The 27,632-nt window shown below is 36.9% G+C and overlaps 2 protein-coding genes across 2 annotated transcripts in view; one reads left to right on the top strand and one right to left on the bottom strand.

The window, feature by feature from the left end:
- The window catches only part of LOC145984044 (solute carrier family 25 member 3-like), a 38,127-nt gene extending 23,954 nt beyond the window's left edge, over positions 1-14,173 (bottom strand). Inside the window, exons 1-2 of the mRNA XM_083117384.1 lie at positions 14,099-14,173; positions 13,838-13,994 (exon numbers count right to left, since the gene is read on the bottom strand). Coding sequence (XP_082973510.1) covers positions 13,838-13,979 — 142 coding nt within the window. The 5' untranslated portion in view covers positions 13,980-13,994; positions 14,099-14,173. The remainder of the gene's footprint in view (positions 1-13,837; positions 13,995-14,098) is intronic.
- A 195-nt stretch (positions 14,174-14,368) lies between these two features.
- The window catches only part of LOC145984043 (pyruvate dehydrogenase E1 component subunit beta, mitochondrial-like), a 41,748-nt gene continuing 28,484 nt past the window's right edge, over positions 14,369-27,632 (top strand). The window contains exons 1-4 of the mRNA XM_083117383.1: positions 14,369-14,420; positions 14,532-14,594; positions 18,639-18,845; positions 23,820-23,927. Of these exons, the coding sequence (XP_082973509.1) occupies positions 14,385-14,420; positions 14,532-14,594; positions 18,639-18,845; positions 23,820-23,927 (414 nt within the window). The 5' untranslated portion in view covers positions 14,369-14,384. The remainder of the gene's footprint in view (positions 14,421-14,531; positions 14,595-18,638; positions 18,846-23,819; positions 23,928-27,632) is intronic.

The raw sequence follows: 27,632 nt of genomic DNA, 5'->3' as shown, positions 1-27,632 counted from the left end.
AACCTATTGAATGCTATATGGGTAAAGAAAACTGTACCGAAGGAATGGGAGATATCAGTAATAATCCCAATCTTCAAGAAAGGGGATAATAGACAATGCAGAAACCATCGGGGAATCTCATTGCTCAGTGTGCCAGAGAAGATATATTCAAGAATCCTGGAGAACAGACTCAGAAAATATGTCGAAGAGCAATTGGAAGAAAGTCAAGCAGGCTTTAGACCAGCAAGAAGTGTACAAGACCATATTTTCACACTCAAACAAATAACAGACAAGACAATAGAATACAATAAAAAGGCACATGTATGTTTTATAGATCTACAAAAGGCTTTTGATAGAGTTCCTTGGAATGAGATATGGAAATCTTTAGAGAAGAAAGGAGTGGATAAAAACCTAATAAAAGCAATCCAAAGTTGGTACAAAGGATGCAGATGCTACGTGAGGACGAGAAACCACCAGTCAGAGGAATTTGAAATAACAACAGGAGTTAAACAGGGAGATATACTATCACCATATCTATTTATAATCCTATTAGATGAAGTAATAAAGGAATGCCATATAAAAATGAAACAATTTCATGTAGGATACTGGAATATGAAATCAATTAAACTAACAGAGCTCATATACGCTGATGATATTATACTAATAGCTAATACATAGGCTAGTTTACAATATAACCTAAATATTCTTAATGAAGAATTAAAGAAAAAGAATATGGAAATAAATACGGACAAAACTAAAACAATGATAATTAGCAGAGAAAAGACAAACCATAAGATAAAACTGAATAACAAACCTTTAGAACAAGTGACAAATTTCAAGTATCTTGGAGTAATTATAAACAGTCAAGGAAAAGAAGAGGAAGAAATGAGAGATAGAATCATGAAGACAGGAAAGCTATATCAAATGATAAACCCCACATTTTCATGAGTAGTAAATAGGTGGAAATCATTGCAATGTTTGGTTGGTATTTGCCTTCTGCTTCTGTACTGTGCACCTGCACCCCAGATCGTTGTGGATAACATTCAAGCTGACACCTAGTGGGAAAAGGGGGCAACCATGCTGCAAGGGGACATGCAAATTCTGACAACTTCGACGGCACATGAAGGCAACGGGAGAGAACTGGACAGGGCACTTGCCTATTTGAACATGGTCATGGATTCCAAGATGATTTTCAATTGTTATCAGCTGTTGCTCCCTGCTACTCAACTCTGCATAAGTTGAGCCATAAAAGCAGGAAAACCCATACAACATGCCCAGCCTCAAAATCTCATTTTGCTCCAATGTTGAGCATTCCTGGAGGCATTCCTGTGTGTGATTTTGGTTGTGATGTGTGTAATCTATACTTCTTTTCTGTCAAAATATACATTCTTCTAGAGCAGAACTATTCTTAATCAATTCTGTGTGTTTAATGTTGCTGAAACATATTTGCTCCAACACAAATATTTCTTGATTTCTGGTGGACTACTTGCTGACAATAAGTGTGTTGCCAGACCCCTTCTACATTTGGAAAGGAAGGGTGATTATCTCGGAGGTACTGGAATTGCAAAAAGGATTTGTTTGAAGAATGTGAACTTTCCCATTAGAAATAATGATAATAGCAGGGGAGAGTGTGATCCATAAAGACAGATGAGACTCGTAACACCAAAGATAGCTTGAAAGATATTGCAAGTGACTTTGTAACATGCTGTCATGAGGTGATCTCTTGACTGATGTCCATCCATTGTGACCAGTGGTTGAAAGAATGCATGACAGGGTCTCCCACTTCTCATGTTGCTTCAGAATTTAAAGTTTCCTGATGAGCAAATTGGGGTTTGTCACCTGCTTGATCTCTCCTATTCCATAAGTTCAAAATGTTAGCTGAAAATTTTGGAAGTGTTCAAACATTTTTACTTCTTTGTATCCGTTGGAAACTAATAAAATATAAACAAACTTTCGCAACATTAAAAAATAGTGGAGGCTTAGTCCCACCTACCCATGGGGGCTCAAACCAAATCTGCCACCCCAGTTCCAGAGCCACTGCTTACCTTTGACATTAACCTGTGACAATATAAGTGGGCAGAAGAATATCTGAAGAGCTATTGGTACCCTTCATAATCTGTACCTCCGCTAAAAAAGTGAAAATATTTTGATAGTTTATGAACATTATGTTTTTTACAGCTCGCGAAGATTTGTTAAAGTGATGTAAAGTACCTATGTTCAGCCCAGGTCCATAACCATGGTTATGCTTCATGTTTTGTGTGCAATGACATGTTAGAAGTGAATGTATCACTTAACTGTCAAGCCCCATGTTAAGGATGAAATGATAGTGTTGCATTATGCAGATATTAAACACTGGAACAAGAACAATCTCAAGATAGGAATGTGGGAAATGTGGAAAAGAAGATTTACTAAACTTCATCAAATTACATTGCAGGGTCTATTATTTATATTATATTGTGTTTATATTGCAACATATTGACACAAAAAATCTTATTGCTAGTTTTAAACACCGGGCAGTAGTTTTTATTTCAAGTTATGTAGCCTATAGTAAGTATCTACCGTCACCATAGTCAATTTATCTGAAGCTATAAACTGTACATGGGTTTATACACTGGCTGCTCCGGTGGGGGGGTACGATGGTACTGCTGTGCCCCCTGTTGTTTCATGGATACCGGGGCGACATGAAGGCAGAACGTAGCTGGATTTTATTTACTGAATGCATCCTTTGGGATAAACTTGCTCTTGTTCATATTTGTTGCTATGCAACTTCCATGTTGCAATGTTCAGACTGAAACACTTTGAAGGTATGCAAGAGGAAAACATGCCAAAACATAGTTTGTTTGCTGCTTCAATCAACTGTCAACTGTCAACAATTGCATGGAACCTATCCTCTAACGTAAACAATCCCTTATAAAACCCATTCTCACTTTTACGAATTCAATTGTCGGTGTTTCTTTTTCCGTTCACTGCTTCAGAATGCGGAAGGGCTACTGGATGTTTTTGAACATTTTAATAATCCGCAACAATAAGCAGCACGATAAATATATTTTTAAAATAGTTCATAGTATTGCTTCCCTTCGGATACTCGGTTGTGGTCTGGTAGTGAGTGAATCGCATGCATTAGAAGAGTACAGTCTTAACAGGCTTTCAGTTTTCGCATCCAATGAAAATGAGTACAGCAAAGAAAAAACTGTCAGGGGCAAGAAATAGGAAAATGCAGAGAACAGGAAAAGGCTACCTTGTGTCAGTCTACTTTCATGAATAATTTTCTGAAACGTTCGAAATCAGGAGTTATTGAAATCATTGAAAAACTACCTACCTTCTAGCACATCATTTTTGTACACTTTTCCCAAACAATATCCTAGTGAAAAAATTTTGCAATTCGAGTTTCAAAACTAGAGATATTGACACTTGAATTTTGGATAACATTAGTTATGTCAGGTTTAGTGTTGTTTTTTCTTTGCTTCTCTCCTGGCTTTTTCTTTTGAAAACAATAAAATATTGCTGCAAGAATTGGACATTTCTTGGTAAAACTATGTATATTATTCGGTACGGCTAACAACAAAAGAAAATGTGAGTTATTTAATGAACTTTTCGTCCATGAAGTTAAGTTATTGAGAGACAATGAGAACACGTAACATTTCGCCCCTGAAGAAAAAAGTTAAACAAATCATATGTTTTGGATGAGTATTTGAATGAAGTAGTTGTACCTAATTCTATAGTTTCAATTTCTTGTACTTTCGGTCGTCAGATCTGCAGTGACAGCTGTTCTTTACCCAACAGTAGTGTCAATCATTAGATCATTTTTGTGCATGCCAATTTCGACAGCAAGCGTAGAGAGCAGTTTCTCGAAGTTACTTTGGTGAAATCAAAAATAAGAATCACAATGACACAAGATCGATTCTAGGAATTATTGATGGTTTGTTGAACAAAACTTGTGCAGAAATGTTAATATTTCACATTGCATTGATCGATTCAGATCGTACAGCCCTTGTAGGCTTCTTTTGTAAACTCAACTGTTAACCTTGATATTTTTAACATGCACAAACATTTCAGTACAAATAGAGAAAAATTAAATAAACCTTACGGCACCGGCGCCACAAGAGAAAGGTAGATTTCGTCTGCTTAGAGTGTAAGGTGGATGGTAATATTTTGGAAAGGAGAACCGAAATCAATGATCGATCATAAGTTAACTTTCATCTTTCGGAACACATATTGGAAAAATATTGTATGTAATACCTCGTATCATGTACTACGTTTTATTATAACAAATACAAAAGACATTAACAATATAGAGATATTAATTATATTATCTAATTATTAAATATTAATAATTAAATGTTAATAGTTTCGTTAGAAGCATATATGAATATGCATGTATAATATGGGATCCTTTTTACTAGTGCTCTATATTCCAAAAAGTTCTTACGTTAATTATACTTTTTAAAAAATAGTCATATACGAGGGTTGGAACTTAAATAGTGGCAACTATTTATTCACAACCGATACACAAGAGTTACATGTTTGTACCTGTTACTGTCCTTCAAAGTAGTCACCAGCGTTGTGTAGAACCCATTGCCAGCGATGTGGAAGGCGTAGTATACCGTTAGCAGAGCCTGTTCTGTTGATGGTGCAAATGGAGCGGTCTACTGCCTGTTGAATCTCTGGAACAGTTCTGAAGCGAATGCCACGAAGTGGTTCCTTCATCTTTGAAATCAAATCAAAGTCACAAGGACTTAAGTCCGGGGAGTATGGTGGATGGTACAGTACTTCCCAGTCCCATCGACCGAACAGAGCAGCCACAGCTTGCGCTGTATGCACCCGTGCATTGTTGTGCAAAATGATGGGTGGGTTGCGCAGAAAGTGTCGCCGCTTCTTTCGCAAAGCTGGTCGCAGTTGATGCTCCAAAAATGAACAGTAATACTGGGCATTGACAGTCTGCCGTGGAGGAACATAATGCGTTAGGATAACACCATCACAGTCGTACACGAGAATCACCATAACTTTCACCACACTGGGGCTCTAATGCACTTTCGACTTTCGCGGCGACCCATAATGATGCCATTCGTTGGATTGGCGTTTCAGTGTTGGCTCGTAAGATCTGGCCCATGTCTCATCCAGTGTTACGATACGGCGTAAGAAAGCTTCACCTTCGCGCTCATAGCGCTCCAAGTGCGTCTGAGCAGCGTCGTAACGCATCCATTTCTGAATTTCCATCAACTCATGCGGAACCCATCGTGATGCAATTTTGCGCATGCCCAGGCGTTCCTTCAGGATGCGAAGCACAGTCGTATGCACTAATCCGGTTTCGTGGGCGAGCTCACGAATCGTCATGCTTCGATCACAGTCCACTAACGTGGCAACAGCTTGCACTTCTTCAGAGACGCTAGGATGACCTGCCCGATGAATGTCTGCCACAGTTTGCCGACCTTCGTTGAAGGCTTTTACCCACCGTGCCACTGTTCTGTATGGCAATGCCGATTCCCCGCATGCCTCTTGATGACACTGTCGTGCTGTACGACCTCTGGCACATTCAATCTTGATCCAACTCCGTTGTTCCTCTTTGGAAAACATAGTGACCTTCACGTTAGACCGCTCACTCACAAGTGACTGTGTTTCCCTCGCTTGTGCGCCTGCCTGGGACGTGGGACGGACGAGTCCATTTGCTTGGAGGTAAGGTAGGTATGTCAACGTGTGCTATCAGCGGCACTACTACATTCCATTGCATAGTGTCTCCACAGCAGTGTTGCCACTATTTAAGTTCCAACCCTTGTAGATACTACATATAAAATTGCTAGAAAAAAAATAGTATAATACATTCTACTAGAAGAGAAACCCATGAGCAAATTTTATTTTACAAAATTATCAACGGAAAAGCAGAAAATTTTAAATTTATTGAAATTCAATGTGAACAAAAATAGGTTACACACTTTACGCAAAAATAAGTTTACTTTTGCTTGCTTCACTTTTGCAGTAAATTGTACATTAGTCACGTCAATTGGTAAAGACTGTATGAAACTGTGTAATCGATTTTCATTCTGTATAAGTACAGGTGGGGGGGGGGGCTGTTTTGCTTATCGTATCCCTTGCTCACGAATCCTGAAACCGCCAGTGGGTTTATAGCTTCTAAAGGAGAAAACATCTTACATCAGAAAATGCGAATTTGTGCTCGATTTCCCACATTCAGTTTCTGATATAGATTCCTATAACTTGACAAGTTTAAAAACAAGATGCTGCAATCCATTGTTTGCGCACCTCACATCACATTTCCCCACTCCATTGTCTGCAGCGACGTTCATTCGCAGTGTTGCAAACTGGAGGGAGCTGAATCCTCTGAGAATTTTCAACGAAATTTGAATGTGAAAGGCATGAATTAGTATCCCGTCACCTACGCTACCTATTGCTTGCGCTAAATTCTGAATACATTTTGATATTTTCCCTTTAAACCTTAAATGAATTAAGTTATATTAGGCATATTTCTTACCAGCATAAGAAATGTATGAAATAAAACGATAGAAAAATGAAAAATATATAAACAATAGAACTGAGCTCACCTTCTAAATGTTTTTCAGTTCTTCTTCATCAGTTTCACTCTCCCACTCATCCGAGTCTGTGTCTACCGATGAATCTGTGTTCGTGTCTGAATCGGCTTCACCAAGTCTAATTATCAGTTCATCTACATACTCGCCCATAAGTCCATCTCTTTCAAAGTAAGAATCTTGCAGCCAAGAGTAAAGAGCATGAACATTTCAATGCTTTAGATTAGAACACAGGCAAGCGTGTTATCAGATTGCCTTCTCGTGGTGATTGTTGTACGATAAAAAAACGAGCCACCACCCCACTCGGTTAAAAAAAAAAATAACAAAAAAAAATGGACACTGCTCGATGTCGCATTCAGAAAATGAAGTCATTCGCCCTGTAGTTTCTCTTCTTTATAAACCTTAACGCACGTGCGTAATACTACAGTTTACGATCGGCGCACCGCACGCATTTTCAAAGGCTGGATTAAATAAAATGAACCACTGATATAATAGGAGCCTGCATGCACCGTCAGGCTTAACAGTGAAAATTATTTGTCATATTTGTTTAGCTTAATTTTGCTGAGTTGGCACCACTGGTACTCTCAACGCCAGACCAGTGAGTAGAAGAGTGGTGGGGAGGATGACGTAATACGAAGTGCTCCGCAGCGATCTGCGCATATCGGGACTTAACTTGTCAGGCTATATCTACATATTGCAACACTAGTGCATAATTTGGATTTTGTTTCAATAGTTAAATTCACCTCTTACCATCTCATCGTCATCACAAGGCAAATGAGGTAATGGCCCTCATGGCTGTTACCTTAGCCTGAAGCAGTACAAGCAAAGGGCTTCATGCAAGTGATTATATCATGCAACATGACAATGCAAAACAGCAGACAAGTCATTGCATATAGTGATTTATCCACACCCCTGCCCCCTTTAAATTTTCACAAAGGGCCAATTTTTGGGTATTTTGGCTCTACATTTACTCTTACACCCCCAGATGGAAAATTCTGGTTACCCCCCCCCCCATTGCCTACATTTCACACACAACAATGAATATTAATTATTTCATATTAAAATCTATTACAAAATAAATCAAACATGAAGGATTGAAAACTTACAAAACCAAAATAGAAGTGAATGAGTGTGTTAATTTGTTTATAATTTGACATTGTTAGGGGTGGTGAGTTTGGTGACTATCACTTGCATGTGTTTTTTTCTATTTCACTATTTGAGTGTGTATACAACCAGTTCTTACAAATAAAAAAACTGCAAAATACTCAAGATAGGTTTTATACTTCCTGCCTAGTTTGCTGCACTTTTGACTATTTGCACTGAAGCATGTAGTTGGTTACATGGTGCAACACAGATTCATCTACTTGGTGCCAAGTAACGTATTTGGTGTCTGCACCATTTGCACTTCATTCCGGTGGCAAAGCGTGACATTTTTACGTAGTAGTCATCGCAAGATTTGCCAAACATCAGGGTCCATCTTTCAATGGAGGGGAAGGGGGGAGGAGGTACAATATATATCTTGATAAACGGCAAGGTCATTGCCAGTTCAATGTAAAAGCTCATACCATAGACCTTATGGTTACAAAAGACAATTCTATCCCATACGATGAGAATTATTAAATATGGTCGAAACTGAAATGAAAACACCTCAATTGTCGCATTTAAAGGCACAGACTTTTATGATCCACCATCAATTGTTGTTTTGATAATGAAAAGCAGATTTCATATAGTTCAGTGTGTGTTTTTCCTCTTAACCTTTAGGTGTCCGATCCTCTCGATCGAGATGCTCTTTGGTAACCCTCAGGTGCCAGATAGTCTCGAACGTGACGCTTTGTTAAGGTCATAGTTTTTACCTTATAACTTCGCTATTTTTGGCTAGAATTCAGATTTTCTGTTTTCATATTGTTGTTAACACATGTATTTAACAGAAATGATTGTTGCACATTTCTTTCATGAAAATAGTGGGAATAAGGAGACCTTTTTTTTTTAGTTTTTTTTCAAGGGAAAAATTTTGCCGGCTTTGTTGTTCTAAAGCAATGAGTTTCCCTCACCCCTGAAAACTACATTCGAAGGAAGTTTGTTTATCGGTACCCGCAGTCCCAATGCACATCCTGCTGCACAATTTGTAAATATTTGATGACATCTGCAGCATTTCATAACAGGAAGATATATCACAGATGCAACCAAATGTTGTGTTGGGTTGCCAACATACAGGCGGCAAAACTGAATTTTTCTTAACGCTTGTCACCCCTAAACGACACACATGTTACTGAGGAAAGTGTTTTGTTTTGACGTCCTCTATAAGTTTTGGTGACCCATGGACACCATTAAAATGGCATCTTGTATATATTTAAAAATAACATAAAAAGCAATACTATAGTCAAATTACGTACACAAACTCGCGTACACACGTTACATTTGTCACTAAAATGTTAGAAATACATATAAACAAAAAAGCTAAGAACAGAAAGGTTGAGACTTCTATTTCTGACATGCCAGCGATAATTTCTGTGCATGTTGACCTTTTCATGTCCTTTCTTCTAGGGGAGCAGGGAGAAACACCAATTTTTTTTTTTAAAAAATATGATTTTGGGGGGGATTTTCCCCTCCATATATACACCGAATGTGCATAAATTTCATAATAGTCTGAATCTGCGATTCATTTCACGTACAACGGTATATCATTCATCTCTCTTGGGCGATTAGCCTCTGAGCTACAGTCATTTCAAGGTAATGCTGCATTTTGAAGCTTGACTCAGTGGCGTGCTGACCATTCCTTTTGGGGGTACAACTTGCATTACATTGGTCATACGATAATAATGCCATATATATAATAATCCTTATATGCCAGTGATAATTTCCATATGCATGTCGACACAGTCATCTACTTTTTTCTTGGGGGAAAATCCCCATTTTTTTCGGAAATTTTAGAATTTTGGGGGTTCTCCCCTCCCCCAGCACAGATACACCGAATTTGCATAAATTTTATATAGTCTGAATCTCTGGTTCATTCCGCGTACAACGGTATATCATTTATCTCTCTAGGGCAATTAGCCTCCGATCTACACTCATTTAATTGAAACTCTGCATTTTGCTAAAAATCTGCTCTGGCACCAAGGAGGTTGGTTACCTGTGAAAATGGCCTTGGGCTCCAGAAGGTTAACAAGTGGAAATAGCAGACATTCGCAGTGGTGTGCCCAGAATTTTCTAAGGGCGGGAGGGGTTACTTGAACTTTATAGTAGTCATTCCTGAATTCCTCATTTCGTCATCTTTTCCTGCCTTTGATGTTCTTTCTTTTTTTTTTTTTTTTTTTTTTTTTTTTTATAAGATTGAGCCTAAGCAGGAATTATGACCCTCACCAACCCCTCCTTGAGCATGCCACTGGACACTTGGAAGAATCTTGACTCCAGATAAACCCTGCCATGGCCTGTTATGACCCAGACCTTCCTGAAAGGTTGTTGGACCTTGCCGTAGGGTCTGCCTGTTCCGAAGCATTAGTAATTTCCTTGCATGAGTCTGACACCTACACTACACAGTGTGTCAAAAGGTGCAGTGAACTAGACGGGGCTATTGTTATTTGAGGTTTCCATGCCCCCAAAATACATTTTATATTACATTATTTTATAAAACAACCAAATCTTGAAATTAAAAAAAGAATTAGACATAGTTCTCGAGGGGAAAGTCTGTCAAGGAGCCTAAGCTATTTCACCAGATAAATTCTTCACATAATTCTTGTTAATTAATGTAAAAATTACTCAAGGAATATTAAAGCAAAGTCTATGGAAAAATTAATTGAGAGGTAACCTTGTGGTCACTGACAAATCAAGACATGTGGTGAAACAATTTTTTTTCTTGATAGATAATTACATGGCTATGGCAATCAAGACTTTTAGCAAATAAACCAGAAAGTCTAAACCAATTTTTTTTAAATATTTTTTTATGCCGTTTTACTCTTAACACTTGAATCTTTATGCAGCTTTTCACATTGATATCTCAAAAATCTTAGCAACATAAGGATAACCACTTCATTTAATTACAGGAACTTGTATCATTTTAGGCAGTTCAGCAGGCCATCAAAGTAGTTCACTGCACTTTTTGACACTGTGTAGTTCAGGTGTATTCCAGTGCCAGGGTGGTGCAAGGAAATGACATTCAACAAAGTAGAAGGCAACCGGTGTTGAAGTCTGTCTGCTGCTTTAAATGTTCATTTGATTAGTTAGCACTCGCCACATGACCATACACCACACATACACTGACCCAGAACATAGTGCAAACTCCAAATACACTACTTGACTCCAAATCAACGAACTAGAAAAGACTGTGTTGCACCATGTAACCAACTAGATGCTTCAGTGCAAAGAGAGTAAAAAAGTGCAGTGAACTAGATGGGGCAATTAGTAGGTCAATGTATAGGATAACTCCCACTCAGGAATGGGAAAATACATGCAGCCAAAAATTAAGGTATGAATTTACAATACCAAAAGTATCTCCAATTGCTTTTAAATTCGGCATATTCACTAATTTTGGCCTCAATCACGAATCTGCAGTCAAAAATTGGCACCCACCTCTAGACATTGCAAAATAACCTTGTCAATTACCGCTATGATTCTCCATACACTAACATGGAAACGATAGGAAGAAGTCTTCTTTTCCGCACAACGGTCTTGCTACCAACGTTGCTCAAGTGTTGTGAGAGCGTTGATTTGCATGTGAGAAAATGGCATTTTGCGTAAAGGTGGAAAACATGTTTGCCTCACGAACCATTCACAGTAAGATTAGGTTAGATTAGGGTACTAATCGGACATATTTCTTCATCTTTACAGAAGAAACTACTTATGGTAATAAGTTACTGTAGCATTGTCTAACATCTGGAAGGTGTTTTGTGTGATGTGGGAATGTTTCATAGCGGAAATTCATGTTCTTTGTTGAAAATTAATTCTCCGATGGACAATAGCCTTTGGCACGTACACCTTCGTACATCATCACGTGTCGTGATTGTGTTTTGTTCATGTTCATTGGGTATCCAGTGTTTCAAACTGTCTGTGTGTTTAGAAACGTGATGTGTCGAGGATGCGTGGTGAAATTTGTACTGGGTGTGGAAGATCCAGTGGACTGTTTAATTTAATTGAACACGGGATCGTGAAGAAAGGAAAGGAATGTCGAAAATGTGGCAGTGAATGTAAGCTACTTGTTAGAAGGAATGGGCTGTGGGTATATGCCTAATGTGATGTGTCGAGGATGCGTGGTGAAATTCAGGTATGTTTTCCATATCCTGGAAACTGATTTCTTCAAATTTAAAAGTTTGGAGCACATTTGGGGGCAGGTGTCTCCAGCCAATTTCTAACATGCCTTTAACAGGGACTCTATAGAGAAAGCCGGGTAGCCGGACCGGAGGCGGGGCCGTGGTAGAGGTAGGTCAATTACCCCAGGGGCGGAGCCTGGAATCGGTGGGAAATTTGAACTAAAAAATTTCAAACGAAAATATTTTTTTAGTTTAATTTTCCCACCAATTCTGGGATGGATAGCACCACAAAACATTACAATTTTCTTCATAAAACAATGCGAAAAAGTTAAAAAAAAAAAAAATGGATCAGATGAGCTTTGTTCATAGGGTTTTTCGGTATAATTTAACAATACAGGGAATTTCTCCAATTTGTTTGAAATTTCGGATACTTACTAATTTGGGTCTCCTAATCACAAATCTGCACTTAAAATTTGGCACTCACGTATAGAAATTCCTGAATTATGGCTAGCCCCACGAACCATTGGCGCGTGGTTAGGTTATAGTACAGGAGGTCTTAGAAAGAGCATTTCGCAGGCTAACAGCAGACGTCGCTCACACACTATTGCCGACACTCTCGTGTCGTCTGCTCCTCAGCCGAACAAACAGGCCGAGGCAGCAAGAGGAAGAGGTCACTCACCCTTCCAGAAGGGTGCAGCGAGCTAGCTGTGGCAACCGGGCTCGCTCATTCGCGGACCTGATTGGTTCTCGCAGACGCACCCCCATACTGTAGTCTGCTGTAAGCCCGCGAAGCGATCTTTCTAAGGCCTCATGGAGTATAGGTTAGGAAACATAGTTAAATTTAAGGGTCGTAGTAATATCAGGAATATATATATTTCGTTCTTTAAGTATTCGAAACAGAAAATCTTGCGATAAATAATGAGCAATTGTGCATTGTCGGTTGCAATGACTGACACTCTTATTTTGCAAGTTTAACATGTGAGCGCCAAATTTTAACTTCAGATTCATGATTAGGAGCCCTAATTTAGTGAGTATGCCAAATTTCAAACAAAATGGAGAAATTCCCGATATTGTAAAATTGCTCTGGTATTTCTTGGGTTCCAAAGGTTGAAACACTGCATAATGAATGAAAATCGATAAAACACAAGCACGACAAGGTAGGAAGGTGTACACACCCTATTGTGTCTGAGGCAAGTAAAAAGACTACGAGAAAGAAGTAGTCTTAATGTGAAAAATTGCAAATACTTTTATCAAAAAAACGTCAATACACCTTAAGGAATGTTCCGCGAAGCAGATAGGTCAGTACGAATGTCAAAAATTGATGAAACGAAGGAGTTATAGCTGTCCGACGGATAGAAATGTTTTACCAAATAGTTGTTTTCTTCTTAAATCAAGGGTGTTTACTCCGTTCACGGACCCACTTTTTTCGACTTATTTTGCAATTTCTAGACGTGACCGCCAAATTTTAACTACAGATTCATGATTACGAGGCCAAAATTAGTGAGTATGCCAAATTTGAAAGCAATGGAAGATACTTCCGGTATTGTAAATTTGCTCCAAAATTAAGTATTTAATGGAAAATTACATAACCAGTGTTGGTGCAGTACATTATGATTTTTTTTAAAAAATTAAGTCGTTCTTATACATATGTAAGGTAATCACGGCAATACCGCACTGATGTGTCATTACTTGCACCAATCAAAGAAAAAGCTTCAATAGGCTATTGCTACTTATCAAATGATTTCCTACACATATTATACTGCAGTAATACTAGTAGTGTCTGGTACCGACGATCTAATTGCCAGTCATTGTGCTGAGCTTGGCAATTCTCTACCGAAGCGTTGTGTAAAAACATTAATTTTAAAATCATCTCTAGTTTCCTGGAAACAAAACGTTAATAAAAACTTGTCAATTAAAGAACAACTTAAGTGTGCCAAACGCATTACCGACAATTAGCATTGGCATAGTGAACGGTTAGATGCTGCAGACTAACAGTGTGGCCGGCACTCTCTCTTATGGTAATTAGGTTTGTTCAAATATTGTAGTGACCAACTCGAATCACACATATGTACTAACCTGCCGCAGTAGCAGCACCAATTATTCTTCCTGGAACCAGCTGTTTTTCAACATTGCCGATATTAGGTGCTTCACAGTGAGCTACTTGGAATGGACTTGCAAAAGGATTGCTTTTAGCCACCTCTAGCAAACTTTTCAGCATTCTGCTTGTCGATTCCTACAAAGAAAAAGTATTTCGTCAAATAGAAATTTTAAAATCTACGATTACGACAAAAGTAGATATAGCAATCATGCATTATTTGGAAGGTACCAACCACACACCTGCAAACGCCGATGTTAACTTGGGCAAGAGGGAATGATAGAGAATGCTAATAGATGATTTGGGATTCGTCGAGCCTGAAGAGGAAGTTATTACGTAAGCAACTACGAATATCATATGGAATTAAAAACTTACAAACAACAACTACTTACTTTATAAAAATATATTTATAACATTAAATTAAGTCATTTTGTCATATTAAAATATAATATGGTCTCGTTATTTGAAATTTAAAACCTCAGTTGATAACTTCCTCTTCCGCTTGGATTTGTCGTCTGTCTTGCAAACATGGCTCCTGTACGAACTGCGAGTATGATGCTTAGGGTAATTTCTTTATTTTCATTACGTCTTATTACATGTATTAACACATAAATAAAATACATATACCATATGTTAGGTATCAGTAGGTAACTCTGTTTTTCTTATTTCTTGCAGTGTGCTAATAATGCCCTGTTCCGGCGAACGTTTTCTACCACGAGAGCGGTAAATGGTCAGCAGGTAAGACCTTGGATTATGGTTAAGGTTATTTGCGTGATGAAAATAAACGCCAACATTAACTCACTTTCATTTCATGCTCATAATATTTAATGCGTCCGTACTGAAATATTTTTTGAACATACGATATGTTAATCGTCTGGTTGATCGAATTACATGTAATATCACACCATTGATTTAAACTTGGAAGTATTTTGTATCGAATAAGATAAACAGCTTTTTAGGATATTACATTGATAAAACTAAATGTTCGACAATATAGATAAGAAATAAAAATTCGTAATTCTGTATTTGTATATCTGAACAGTCAAATTAATTAATTTCTTTGTACAACAGACAATTAGATAGACAGAAAAAAATTTGTCATTTTCGTGTAGTATTAATACATGTGAATTTAATGTTATAAATTGTACTACGTATGTTGTCTGTACACAATTTATTTTTTGCACTTAAGTACTGCCGTTGCCTACAGTGACGCACTTAAGTGTTGTTAGCATGAGCTATATCCTACATTAGCCCATCTAGTTTTTCTACTCTCTTTTTACTCATGTGTCTAGTACTTGGTTACAAAGTGCAATACTGAGTTGTCTACTTTGTTGATTTGGTGACTGCATTCTTTGCACTACTTTCGGGAGCAGTGTATGGACACATGGTATGTGCTAACCAATCAATGTACGTACAAAGCAGCAGGCATTGCATACAGTGTCAACTTGGTTGAACACAATTTCCTTTCACATGGTTAACACTAGCTCGCACCTACACTACACCTACTGCCAAAAAGTGTAGCAAAGTAGGTAGGTCTATTTCCTCAGGATTAGTAACAATCGCCAAATGCATGTAGAATCCACGGTCATTCATTTGACAAATCCTAAGTCCCTCAAGGATGTGCTCTATCTTACATATACCAGTACACAAAATATTGTATACACACAAATCCTTCCATTCATGTCATCTCGGTAGCAAATTATTTGGTATCAGCCCAAGTTCTGATTGTTTAATGTTGAACTAATCATGGTACACAATCATTTTAGACATGGCTTGTTATGTCTGTATGTAAAAATCTGATATTCCCCGGACACCTATAACTTCTTCGTTTTGTCAATTTTTGACATTTGTACTTACCTATCTCCTTCACTGAACATTCTTTAAGGTGTATTGACGTTTTTTTGTTGAAAGTAATTGCAATTTTTCACATTATGAGTACTTCTTTCTCGTAGTCTTTTCGCTTGCCTGAGACACAATATGGTGTGTACACAGTCCTACATAATCGTGCTTCATGCTTGTGTTTTGTCGATTTTCATTCATTATGCAGTGTTTCAACCTTCAGAACCCAAGAAATACTCGTGAACAAAGCTCATCTGATCCATTTTTTTTAAACTTTTTTGCATTGTTTTACGAAGAAAATTGTAATGTTTTGTGGCGCTATCCGTCCCGGAATCAGTGGGAAATTTAAACCAAAAAATCATTTTCGTTTGAAATTTTTGAGTCCAAATTTCCCACCGATTCCGGGCTCCACCCCTGGGGTAATTGACCTACCACCCTCCGCCGTGGCCCCGCCTCCGCTCTACTCCGGCTCCCCGGCTTTCTCTATAGAGTCCCTGTTAAAGGCATGTTAGAAATTGGCCGGAGTCACCTGCCCCCAAATGAGCCCCAAACTTTTAAATTTGAAGAAATCAGTTTCCAGGATACGGAAAACATACCTGAATTTCACCACGCATCCACGACATGTCATATTAGTCATATACCCATAGCCCATTCCTTCTAACAAGCAGCTTACATTCACTGCCACATTTTCGACATTCCTTTCCTTTCTTCACGATCCCGTGTTCAATTAAATTTAAAAATCCACTGGATCTTCCACACCCAGTACGAATTTCACCACGCATCCATAACGCGTCATGTTTCTAACTTTCGTTGCAAACACTGACAGTTTGAAACACTGGATACCCAATGAATATGAACAAAACACATTCACATTGTTGATGATGTACGAAGGTGTAAGCGCCAAGCGTTATTGTCCGTCGGAGAATTATTTTTCAACAAAGAACATGAATTTCCGCTATGAAAAATTCCCACATCACACAAAACACCTTCCAGATGTTAGACAATGCTACAGGAACTTATTACCATAAGTAATTTCTTCTGTAAAAATGAAGAAATCTATCCAGGGAATATCAGATTAGTACCATTAGGTTTTTGTGAGCAGCCATTTGTTTACTGCAGTCTTGCCTTGTTCGCCGTGCATTAACACATTCAGCTATGAACATTGGAAGTTAAGCTGTATCAACGGAACACACATGCACAAGCTGTTTGTTGGATTAGTGACAATGTAAAAACTTAGAAACAAGGTGTGTGTGTGTGTGTATAATTTTGCTGCAAACTTGGTAAAAATTTTACAGAGGTATTTCAATTCCTTAACCAAGCATACAGCAAGGACTGTATGGGCCAAATGCAGTACTACAAGTGGTTTATGCATTTTGAAGAGAGCAACACAAAAACCATGTTGAAATAGTTTGTGCTGTGATTTGTGGAAATCACCATTTAACCATTAGAAAAGTTTGGCAAAGTGGACATCAGCATAGGATTTTGCTATCAAATTTGACTGAAAAACTGCAGATGCACAGTGTGAGTGTAAAACTTGTACTTTATTTGTTGGCTGATGATAAAAAAAAATTGAAATCAGTCAGGAACTGCTTGTCAATGCAAATAGTAATGAACATTTTCTTAAGAACGTCATAACAGGAGATGAGATGTAGTTTATTGGTTATAATGTTAAAATCATGATGCAATCATAGCAGTGGGTGGGGAAGAGAAAACGTCTTTTCAGTGATGATAAGAGCATGGATATATTGGGCACAGATGAAGGTGATGTTAGTTGTGGTTTTTGATTGAAAGGCCTTGTCTTGTGAGTTTGTATCACTTGGTCATATGATTAACAGTCGTTTCATCAATTTTTAGCATGTTTGAGGGTTCCTGCATGCAGAAAAATGCTTCAATTATGGAAAAATCAGAACTGGATGTTGCACCATAACAATGTGCCAGCTCATGCATCACTCTACATCCAGACATATCTTTCATGACATCAGACATCCATTGTACCCCATCCACCCTACTGTTTGGACATAGCCCCAACAGACTGTTTCTTCCTTCCCATACCTTAAATTAATTTGACACATTCAGGAAAATTGATGAAGCAAACTGCATGCCATCACAGAAAGTGTGTTCCAACAATGGAAGAAACATTTGGAATGGTGTATTGCTAGTAGAGGGAACTAACTATTTTGAAGGGAGCATTGCTTAAAATGATGTAAAATGAGCAAAGAATTCTTGATAGATTTTTTGTTTTTTGTTACCACAATGACAGTTGATTGTCAAAACTTCCTGCTACATGCACTCCATAGCCATAGTGTGGTTTCTGTGCCAGTTGGTATGCTATTTAAAAAGTTTGGTCTTTTATAAAATGACTCATGTGCATATCTCAAACTTTGTTAAATCTATATTGATTTTTGAGTGCTGTATGTTACTTAGTTAAGAAATTGTATACTATATGCTTTTCTTTGAGGGGGATAAAAAAATAATTTTCTTTTACCGGGAATAAAATATTTTGTGTGTGTTAGGAGGAGGGGGGTCTCCGGCATTCCCCCAACGTTAATTTGCACACTATAGTTGACATTTCATGTATTAGCGAGCATTTTAGTTCCTTCAATTCTGTGTGTATGCTTAGAATAGTAATAGAGCAATTTCTAAGTAGTTACTTGATACATTGTGGAAGTAAACATTCCAGACCATCAATTTTACTAATTGCCTATATTTCTGTCAAAATGAATATATTAAAGAATATAGATTTTTCCATCACTGGCACAATTTGCAAACTTCTTGATTGTGTACAGAGTTAGCTTTCAGTTAGTTTTGTTGATGAATGCAATCCAAAAATTGTATCTTTAATCCTAGTCTGTATGGTGGCATTGCTGTGGTTACAAGAATACTTTATAGCTGTATTCCTTCTCTATAACATATGTGACACTAATAGGTATTACCAATTTCCAGATGACTGTGAGAGATTCTCTAAATGCAGCATTAGATGAAGAAATGGAAAGGGATGAAAGAGTGTTTTTACTTGGTGAAGAAGTGGCAATGTACGATGGAGCATACAAAGTATCTAGAGGTTTATGGAAGAAATATGGTGACAAGAGAGTTATCGACACTCCTATTACAGAAATGGGTTTCGCTGGCATAGCTGTTGGTGCTGCTATGGTATGTACATTTTAAATATTTAATGTGTGCATTACACCAACCACTTCACCTATATTTGGGGAGTGTATCCAAATGCATTAAAAATTGTTTGAGTTAATGGATTGTAGCTCAGTCGTTAGGGCATCTGACTACCATGTGAGAGACCCGGGTTTGATCCCTGGCAGCGGAGAACCAGGATTTTTTCCACTTGTTGAAGCAGCTCCAGCACCCACCCAGCATCATATAAAGTGGGTACCTGGAGGAAACTCTGTGGGGTAAATTTGACCAGCGACATGGTGCTGATCACATCACCCCCAACTTTGGCTGTGATCAAGGAAGTGTGGGGCCCTAACTCTGCACCCCCTATGTGCCTTCATTGCATGGTGCAAAGCACAGGGAATCACTTTATTGTACTTTCACATGATCTTCAGATTTTTGACAACAGCTGTTGTCTTCAGAGGAGGAAAATAAAAATGAAAACTTACATTGCATTACATATGCAAGGTTAAGAAAGTTAAAAATGTGGCCATGTAGTAGTTGCCCCTCCCCTTTTTTCCTCTATAAGGTTTTGTATTAGTCACAGAAATAGCTTGTAGCACAATGTGCTGAACATATCATGTTTGTCTTAACTGTCATAGTGCTGGATCACCAAAGGAAACACTGTACACTTAAAAAGTAAACTAAAATATCTGATGTTTCCCACTGGCATTGTCAAGGATAGAATGGAGTGAAAAACAGGTAAGGGTAGAAGGGAGAGTAGCAGAAGCACACTTCACAACTGATGCTGGAAGTCGAAATCGTGGAAGATTCTAAGTGTTACCAAACTTTCCTCCTATCTTTTCTTTCTCGTGTATACAGTGCATGGTGGGAACATACAAATAAATAAAATTTCTACACTTGTATTTAAGTTTATATGTTTTAACTAATTTGTATATGATGTGCACACCCTAGTTAGTTGATAATGTCTAACAAGTTGAAGATACAGTTAGATAAAATTAGATAAAAGCAGACAAAAATGCACATACATGACACAAAAATGCACAATATGACGATAGTGCTCCATGGTGAATTTCTCTCTTTAAATGTAATCAATAAATCAAGGAGTTTGGGAACCACAGTTATAGGGTTGGTATTAGATTGCATAATTTTTCCCTAAATATGAGATGACTGTAATTCTCATTCAAGGCATACAATCCAAATTTATATTTGTGTATGTCAATTTATTGATTGATTTTGTTTATTTTACTTCGGTTTTCTACCACTTTTGGCTAATTTTGAAGATGAGAGTGAGTGATGATGTAATGAAATCCCAGGCTGGGATTCGAATCTGGGACTCCTGGCATCATAGTGCACTGGCATCATAGTGCACTGTGCTAACCACTCCACCACAGAGGTGGCTAATTGTACATTTTCTGACTAGTGCCTTATCAATTGAGGTATGTGAAGCATTGTCAGATGTTTCACTTTTCCAGAGGGGAAAAAATGTAGGGATTTGTTTTACAAGTGATAAAAAACCTATCACACTCGCACATTTTTTGGTGTAACTTTTGCTTCTGATGTTTTATGTTTACGTGTTTATTTTTCCTGGATGGAAAAATTGTGTACTTTAAGATGGTGATGTGTTCTTTCACTTTCTTGGCTTAACATTAAGCTACAATGATTAGGGTTTTCTTTATGTTCAAAATCATATTTTTTTTAAAAAAAGTGAAAGTGTTTTGCATCATTTTGACATACACACACAATTTTTCCAGCATATATTATACATGGTAGATTTTACTGCTAAATATGTTTTATAAGCAATACAAAGCAGCCCAATATGATATATTCTACGTGAAATTTCACTATATTGGTATGAAATAGCAGCAAAAGTTGTGCATATTAGTAACTTTGCATGACTGATTAAATTGTTTTATTTTGCTTTTCAGCCAGTTTTGGCTAATCACAAAGATGAGGATGAATTGTGAAGTGATGACATGGATGACGGGACAATCACAAACAAATATGGACAGGACACAACTCACAGCATTGATCCTTTTTGAAATGCAACAAGCATACAACAACAAAAAATATATTCACTTTAATTTATTGAAGGATCATAGTGACTTGCAAAAGGGGGAATTTTTATGTAAAATTTACTTCTTCTAACCTCCGTTGTGGAGGAGGAGATGTCAGAATTTCACTCCCCATGAGAGAAACTGGTTCAATAAGAACAAAACTGTCACCAACTCTGTAGGACCCTGTAGTTATCATATGACTTTTTTGTACGTCTGTATTTTTTTAAAAAAAACAAAACTTGATGCTCAAATTGGCTATTTGGGACTGGTGTTGGGATATTTACCAGTATATATTTTGGGGTGCCCTGGGTATTTGGCCAAAATGGGTAAAATGTTTTTTTTTCTTTTCTTTTTAAACAAACACAGTCAATTTGCTGATATTTTCTTCCAGTTCATAAGAACTGATACTAGACCCACTAGAAATGAGAAGGTAGCAGTTGTTTTATTTCTTAATTTTTTCTGGCTGTTCCATTCCTTAAATCTATGTAAGGTATTGGCTTAACAGTTCAGCAAAAATAAATCTACTTTTTTGCGTATTTTCCCCCTGATATATTGCTGGTAAACTGATATGAATAAACCTCTTTTTAAACCTATCAATTCGGATGTAAGGGGGTGACTTTCTTGGAAGCACCCAAATGTCAACCTCTTTCAAGTAGTACATCCTAGACTGAATTATTGCAGACTAACAAGACACTGGCACCTGGACTCAAATCCTGAATAATACTCTGTGGGCGCCATGTTGTGTCCTGTCCATATGTTTTGGAAGGGGCCTCCTTGATGGCTTAGTGGTAAGTAATGTCATCGCCTTGTAAACCAGGAGGTCCTGGGTTTGATACCCAGTGGAGGCACAGTGGTTGGTTCAGATCCCACTTTAAGCTGTAGGTCTAGTCCTGATTAGTCTTTCTGTGCATAAAGTGAACTTAAAACAACAATTCAATTCACATGTGTTTGTCCTCTCATGATTTCGATCTCATCACCATTCATTCTCATCTTTGTGATTAGCCAAAAGTAGCAGAAAAGTGAACTAAAATAAAACAAATAATTGTACCAATTTTTTTGTGAATGATCACCATTTTTGCTGTAAATGCACCTGTTGTCCATTCTTGCCATTTCAGTGGTTCATTCAAATTGCAGCTTGCAGCCAGTGGCATAGCAACATATCACAAGGCCCTGGGCGAGATTAGAATGTGAGGGCCCCATCCGTACTTTAAGTTTGAAATCTCAATGTGAATTGATACAAAATCTTCAGTGATACGTCACCAATTTATCATATTTAAATACCGTATTTACATGTGTATAATGCACGTGCGTGTATAATGCGCACCCTGGTTTTTGATGGGGAAAAGCGACTAACAATTATATCTCATGTATAATGCACAGTACAATTCAGGTCCAAGAAATGGCTTTCTTAGCTGTAGGTCTTAAAGATGCAGCTATGCTGATCAAGGGGCCAGCAAATTTGTCTAAAATAACAGTGTTGTAGGGCCTATATACATATTAGCCACATTGATGTTATATTAGTCAGCTTTTATTGGTGCTTCGAAGCGATATTTCCAAATATAGTTTATGAGGTCATTTATTGGTTATATTTAGACTCTAACTTTGGTGTAAGAGTTGTTCTCATTCCTGCTTTCATTTTTCTAATGAAAACTTTAAAATATGCTTCTTCCGTGGCTAACGTAACAACTATATGAGGCACATTCAGGACCCTCAAACTAACAGTTAGCAGCACACAATTTCTTCCATTAAGACATTTACGCACTCCATACATGTCATATTGTTTGGCCAGTAATACATTTTAATATTTTCCTTATCTTTTCTTTCATCCAAAGTACCATAAAAATCAGAACGTTCCTTGATTTTGTGATGAGCTTTTTTCAACAACATTGCACATTAGTGTTGCCATCTTGAATGGAATACTGTTCCCATATTCAGAAACTGTAGAATTTAAGCTTTAGAACAATATATAACATGATAGGGTTCCATAGACATGAAAAATCAGTGCAAGTATCACAAAATCATGGAATGACCCTGTTACGGTTTCATGTTGGCTGTCCGAATTATTCCGTGCATAATATGCACCATCTTTTTTGAGGTCAAAAATTTTTTAAAAAAAGTGCACATTATATATGAGTAAATATGGTAATAATAATAAATCACTGATGAAAATGATATTTAATAATTTCACTCACCCTAAAAAATGTCTTTTTCTTGTTTTCTGGGAGCTGAATTCTGACAGGCTCGTACCCAGGGGAATGGACCATGCCCCCTCAAACTATGAAATATAATGTGAAGAAACCTACAAAAATGACAATGACGATTTTTCAGATTGTGCAAGAATTTCGATTTTGTCCTTGCATACATGAATGGGTTGTTTTGAGAGAGAGAGAGGCAGACCCCATTGATTATTTTTTGTTTTAAACCATTGATGCAAGTCTACAAGACATCCCAATTTAATCACGACAGTCCATTCTTTTTAATCCCTGTCTCGACTTCTTTCAATCTGAAGTTGTGTTGTGAAAATGTTTTTTTTTTTGTTAACTCACATTTAGACATGTTCGTAATTTTAATAATTATTGCTAATACGTATAATTTAATTTAAATATATTACTTTCTAACCATAGTTTAATTGTGCTGGCATAAGATTTTTTTTTCAATGAAAACAATGTTCCCCACAATAGTTTCTTCTCACTTCTATTTATTACATTTTTCGTATCAACCACATGGATGCGAGGCCCCGGGAGGTCGCCCACTTCACCTGCCCCTTGCTACGCCACTGCTTGCAGCTACCCTATAGAGAGCAAAAAGTTATTACAAGTAATTGAAGTATCAACTTCAGGAATTTATAATACATTTCTACCTACCCAGTGGTTAAATACTCATTTAATGTGCTACCAAAAGCCAGGGGGATAATTTTTTACAAAACAATTTTATTTTTCAGGCTGGACTTCGCCCAGTATGTGAATTCATGACATTTAACTTCTCAATGCAAGCCATAGATCAAGTCATAAATTCAGCTGCAAAAACATTTTACATGTCTGCAGGAAGGGTAAGTTTCAAGTTTGATAACAAGTTTGTTGCTACCAGCTTATTTACAATAAATGTACTATAATTCTGTTCTCTCATTGGCATGTGTGTGTATTATGTATGCAAACACACACACATTCACTTATTGGGGTGGTATTTGTAGTAGGGTTGGTGGGAAATTTCCATTAGCATGGCAAAAGTATATTTTTAAATGGCAATAAATTATACATATGCACATAGTGAGTTGTAATTATAAGTAATGTCAGTAGCAATGGAAAAATAACTATGGGCTTAATTTTATACAAGAATGGAAACATCCATCATCCTCTGTTATGCATACATTTATGCAATCTCATTTTTATTACTATTCATGTTGCAGGAAAAGAAGTACATATGTTTGCTATTATGATAAATAATTTTGTTTTACATAAAAAAAATGTGCTGAGCCATGCTCTGATGGTCATTGTCATTCCTTGATTGGCACTAAATACATCATTCTATAATTTACAAAAATAAAAAAAAGTAAACAGTAAAATGTATATTTTAAGAAACCGTTGAAATATTTTTGACTGTAATATTAGTAATTGTGTGTAGCTGTCTTATGATATTTTCTATTTTAATTCAACATATAAAATGTACTATTTGAAAAATCAAAAATATACCATGCACAAAGAAGACATTGTTGTGATTACCAGCTTCATCACAAATAGAAGTTAATGCAAACTACTACTTTATCTTGAAATGTCCGCTCTCTTAAGAAATGATAAAATGTCTATAGTGGTTTTTACATTGTCCTCGTGGAAAACAGTGTCTTTATGATTAATGAGTGCTGGACATTTCTGCACAGTATTGCAAAGAGACTACAACTATTGGTATTTTTTTATAATTTGATTTGGTTTATTTTACTTTGCCTTTTGTGCCACTTTTGGCTAATTTGCAAAGATGGGGATGAGTGATGATTTGATGAAATTGATGAATGGACATTCACAAACATCCATGCCCAGGCTGGGATTCGAACCCAGGATCCCTGGCATCATAGCACAATGTGCTAACCACTCTGCCATGGGACCAGCTACAACTATTTGCAATAGACCTATATATTGTAATGATTTGTTTCCATAACAGAAGTGATTGTGCCATATGTTTCCTATCACATAAGTTGATCTCTTTGGGGCAAAATTTTGAATTTGCCATGATGCAGGTAGAGTCAAGGACACTTCTGGGTTGTAGCAGTACTGTTGAAAGTTAATGGGATCATTATCTTTAGTAAGCTACTGAAGTGCTACAGTTTGTGCTGAATTTTCCACATCTCATTTATTAGTGCAATTAGCAAAAAATGGCAGAAAGCTACATGAAGTAAATTTAAAAAAAAATCAAAACCAATTTCTCGTCTCCCATAACTAGTCTCTCCAAAAAGACTCCTGAAACGCACAACGGAGGTTGAATAGGCCAAGTTGAACTTGGTGAAATATAGGACTACAACATTATGACATGCCACAGTGAGTATCATTTTTATCATGAAAAACTTTATATTACTTATCGAATGACCTTATATTTAAAGAAATCAGATATATAAATAATCGTCAATATCAAATACATACATACACACACTAAGAAATATCAGTCAGTTGTATTTAGTCCATGAGCCAGGACCTCAAATTTAGGTGATTGGTACCACTTGGTGGGGGGGGGAGGATGGGTTCTCATATGATTTTTTTGCAAAGTCTGCATGCCTAGAGATGGAAAATGGGTGATAGCACCTCATAACTCTTTGCTTTTCATCTAATATTATTGACTTAGTAACCATAGCCGAAAAATAATGGTTTTTCATATTTTTTATAAATAGCATATAAAGTCATCACAATATTTGAATAAATAAACTTAATTTCAACAGACTGATTACACTGAATATCATTTTACAATAATTATAATTATTTAGTGCAAAAATATTAATATAATCCTTATAATAATAATAATAAAATTTATTTTATTCCTTATATGCTGGCATTAAATGCATAATTTTGCTTACAATTTTCAATAATAATAGTTGTTAAATCTTACATATGCATGTATGTTATGATTGAACATAAACAAAATTTCATTATTTTCATTCATCATCATAAGAATAGGTGTCATTACTAGGGGCATGCATATTTCGTTTTTGACAAAAAAACGAAATTTGAAAAAACACATTGTAGTGTTAATTTTTCATGTTTTTGAAAGGTTTGAGATGCATTTTGTGACCATGTTTTGTCACGAAATAATGCGAAATGAACTGCAAAAAGCGAAATTAACTCTTAAACACGAAATTTAAAGTTTATTCACCGACGCGACACCTTCTGAGGTCTGAATTATCCTGAGAGTTATCCAATTCCCGGAATATTGATTAATTCTGCTGTTAATATTGGAGAAGCAAAAATGGACTCCTTTACACAGAAATACTTAATACTCTGATAACTACATAAATGGGCTATTAGAAGTGAAATGTTAATTCTGTGGAAGAAGTGTAGTTTTTAAATCAAATTTAGCATTATATTCACAATTTTAAAACAAAAATGTATTTTTATATACCACTTTTCATCCAATTTTTCACCGCTATAACACCGATATTTTATTTTATTTACCGCTTTCGAAACCGAAATTGACTCCGTTTTTGTACCGAAATTTTGCTTTTTTATTTACCAAAAATATGTGCCTCTAGTCATTCATTACTCATTGATTATTACATGAGGGAAGTCTGCACTTGTCAGTGCACTTGATGTTACTTACACAGAAGAGACACGTTGGTAGTTTGAAGTTCCTAATGGAGTTGCAAGCTAGTAGATCTAACACAGTTTGAGGTGCTAGCTACCACTCCGACCAATCTCTTGCCAGCTGCTCTGCTCCATCGTGTTATTTCAATGTCATCCTCTCCCAGTTGGATTATGTTTACATGGATCATTCAGAAGACATCTCTTGCTTATAGTGCCTTGATAATTCACACATTAGGCATGTTTCTTGAGGCAGTTCCTCCAAATGTCTACCTTGCCCTTCTTTGCACAGAATACATGACATCCCAAATCATTCACATAATGTATGGAATTTTTTGGCGCATACAGCAAGCATGAGAACTCCAATTTCCCCATTACTTCTACTTGTGTACTGTTGAGATCGGGTACTTTGTAGCTCCCTTCAGATGTGGATTTGCATCATGTATCTCCACAGTTCGCGAACAGTGTTTTATTCAAAAGTTTTACAAAATTCTCTGTTTTCCTACATTCGTTAAGAAGACATACAATGAGAGTTGTTTTATTCATTATGAGACTGAGGAATTTCCATCACTTTCTGACAATCTGGGAAGATGAGATACTTTGTGACTGGTGCTCGAGTTCTTCCCTTCTGATTGTTCTTTTACTGTCCTTTATTGACGTCTCATTGTACATATCAAACACAACATCAGTTCTTGGACTCATATTTCCTTCCCGCAAAGCCATGGACAAGGCAGATAGACCTCACCAAAGTTTGACTCCTCTTCTTTTACTCTCTGAATACTGTAAGAGCCATACCATCAATGGCCGTGGCTGAATTTCCAGATATTTCCTCAGGAGGGATAACATTAGGGTTACCAGACATCCAGATTTTCCCGGACATGTCCTACATTTTAGCCTTATGCCCGGCTTCCGGGAGGAATTTGAAAAATATCATAAATGTCCTACATTTTGAACATCACATAATATTAATTAGGAAA

This window comes from Lepisma saccharinum, chromosome 2 (genome assembly GCF_977018435.1).
Source record: "Lepisma saccharinum chromosome 2, izLepSacc3.1, whole genome shotgun sequence".
NCBI lineage: Eukaryota > Metazoa > Arthropoda > Insecta > Zygentoma > Lepismatidae > Lepisma > Lepisma saccharinum.
Note: the sequence above shows the minus strand (reverse complement) of the source record. Positions and strands in the feature narration are given on the sequence as shown.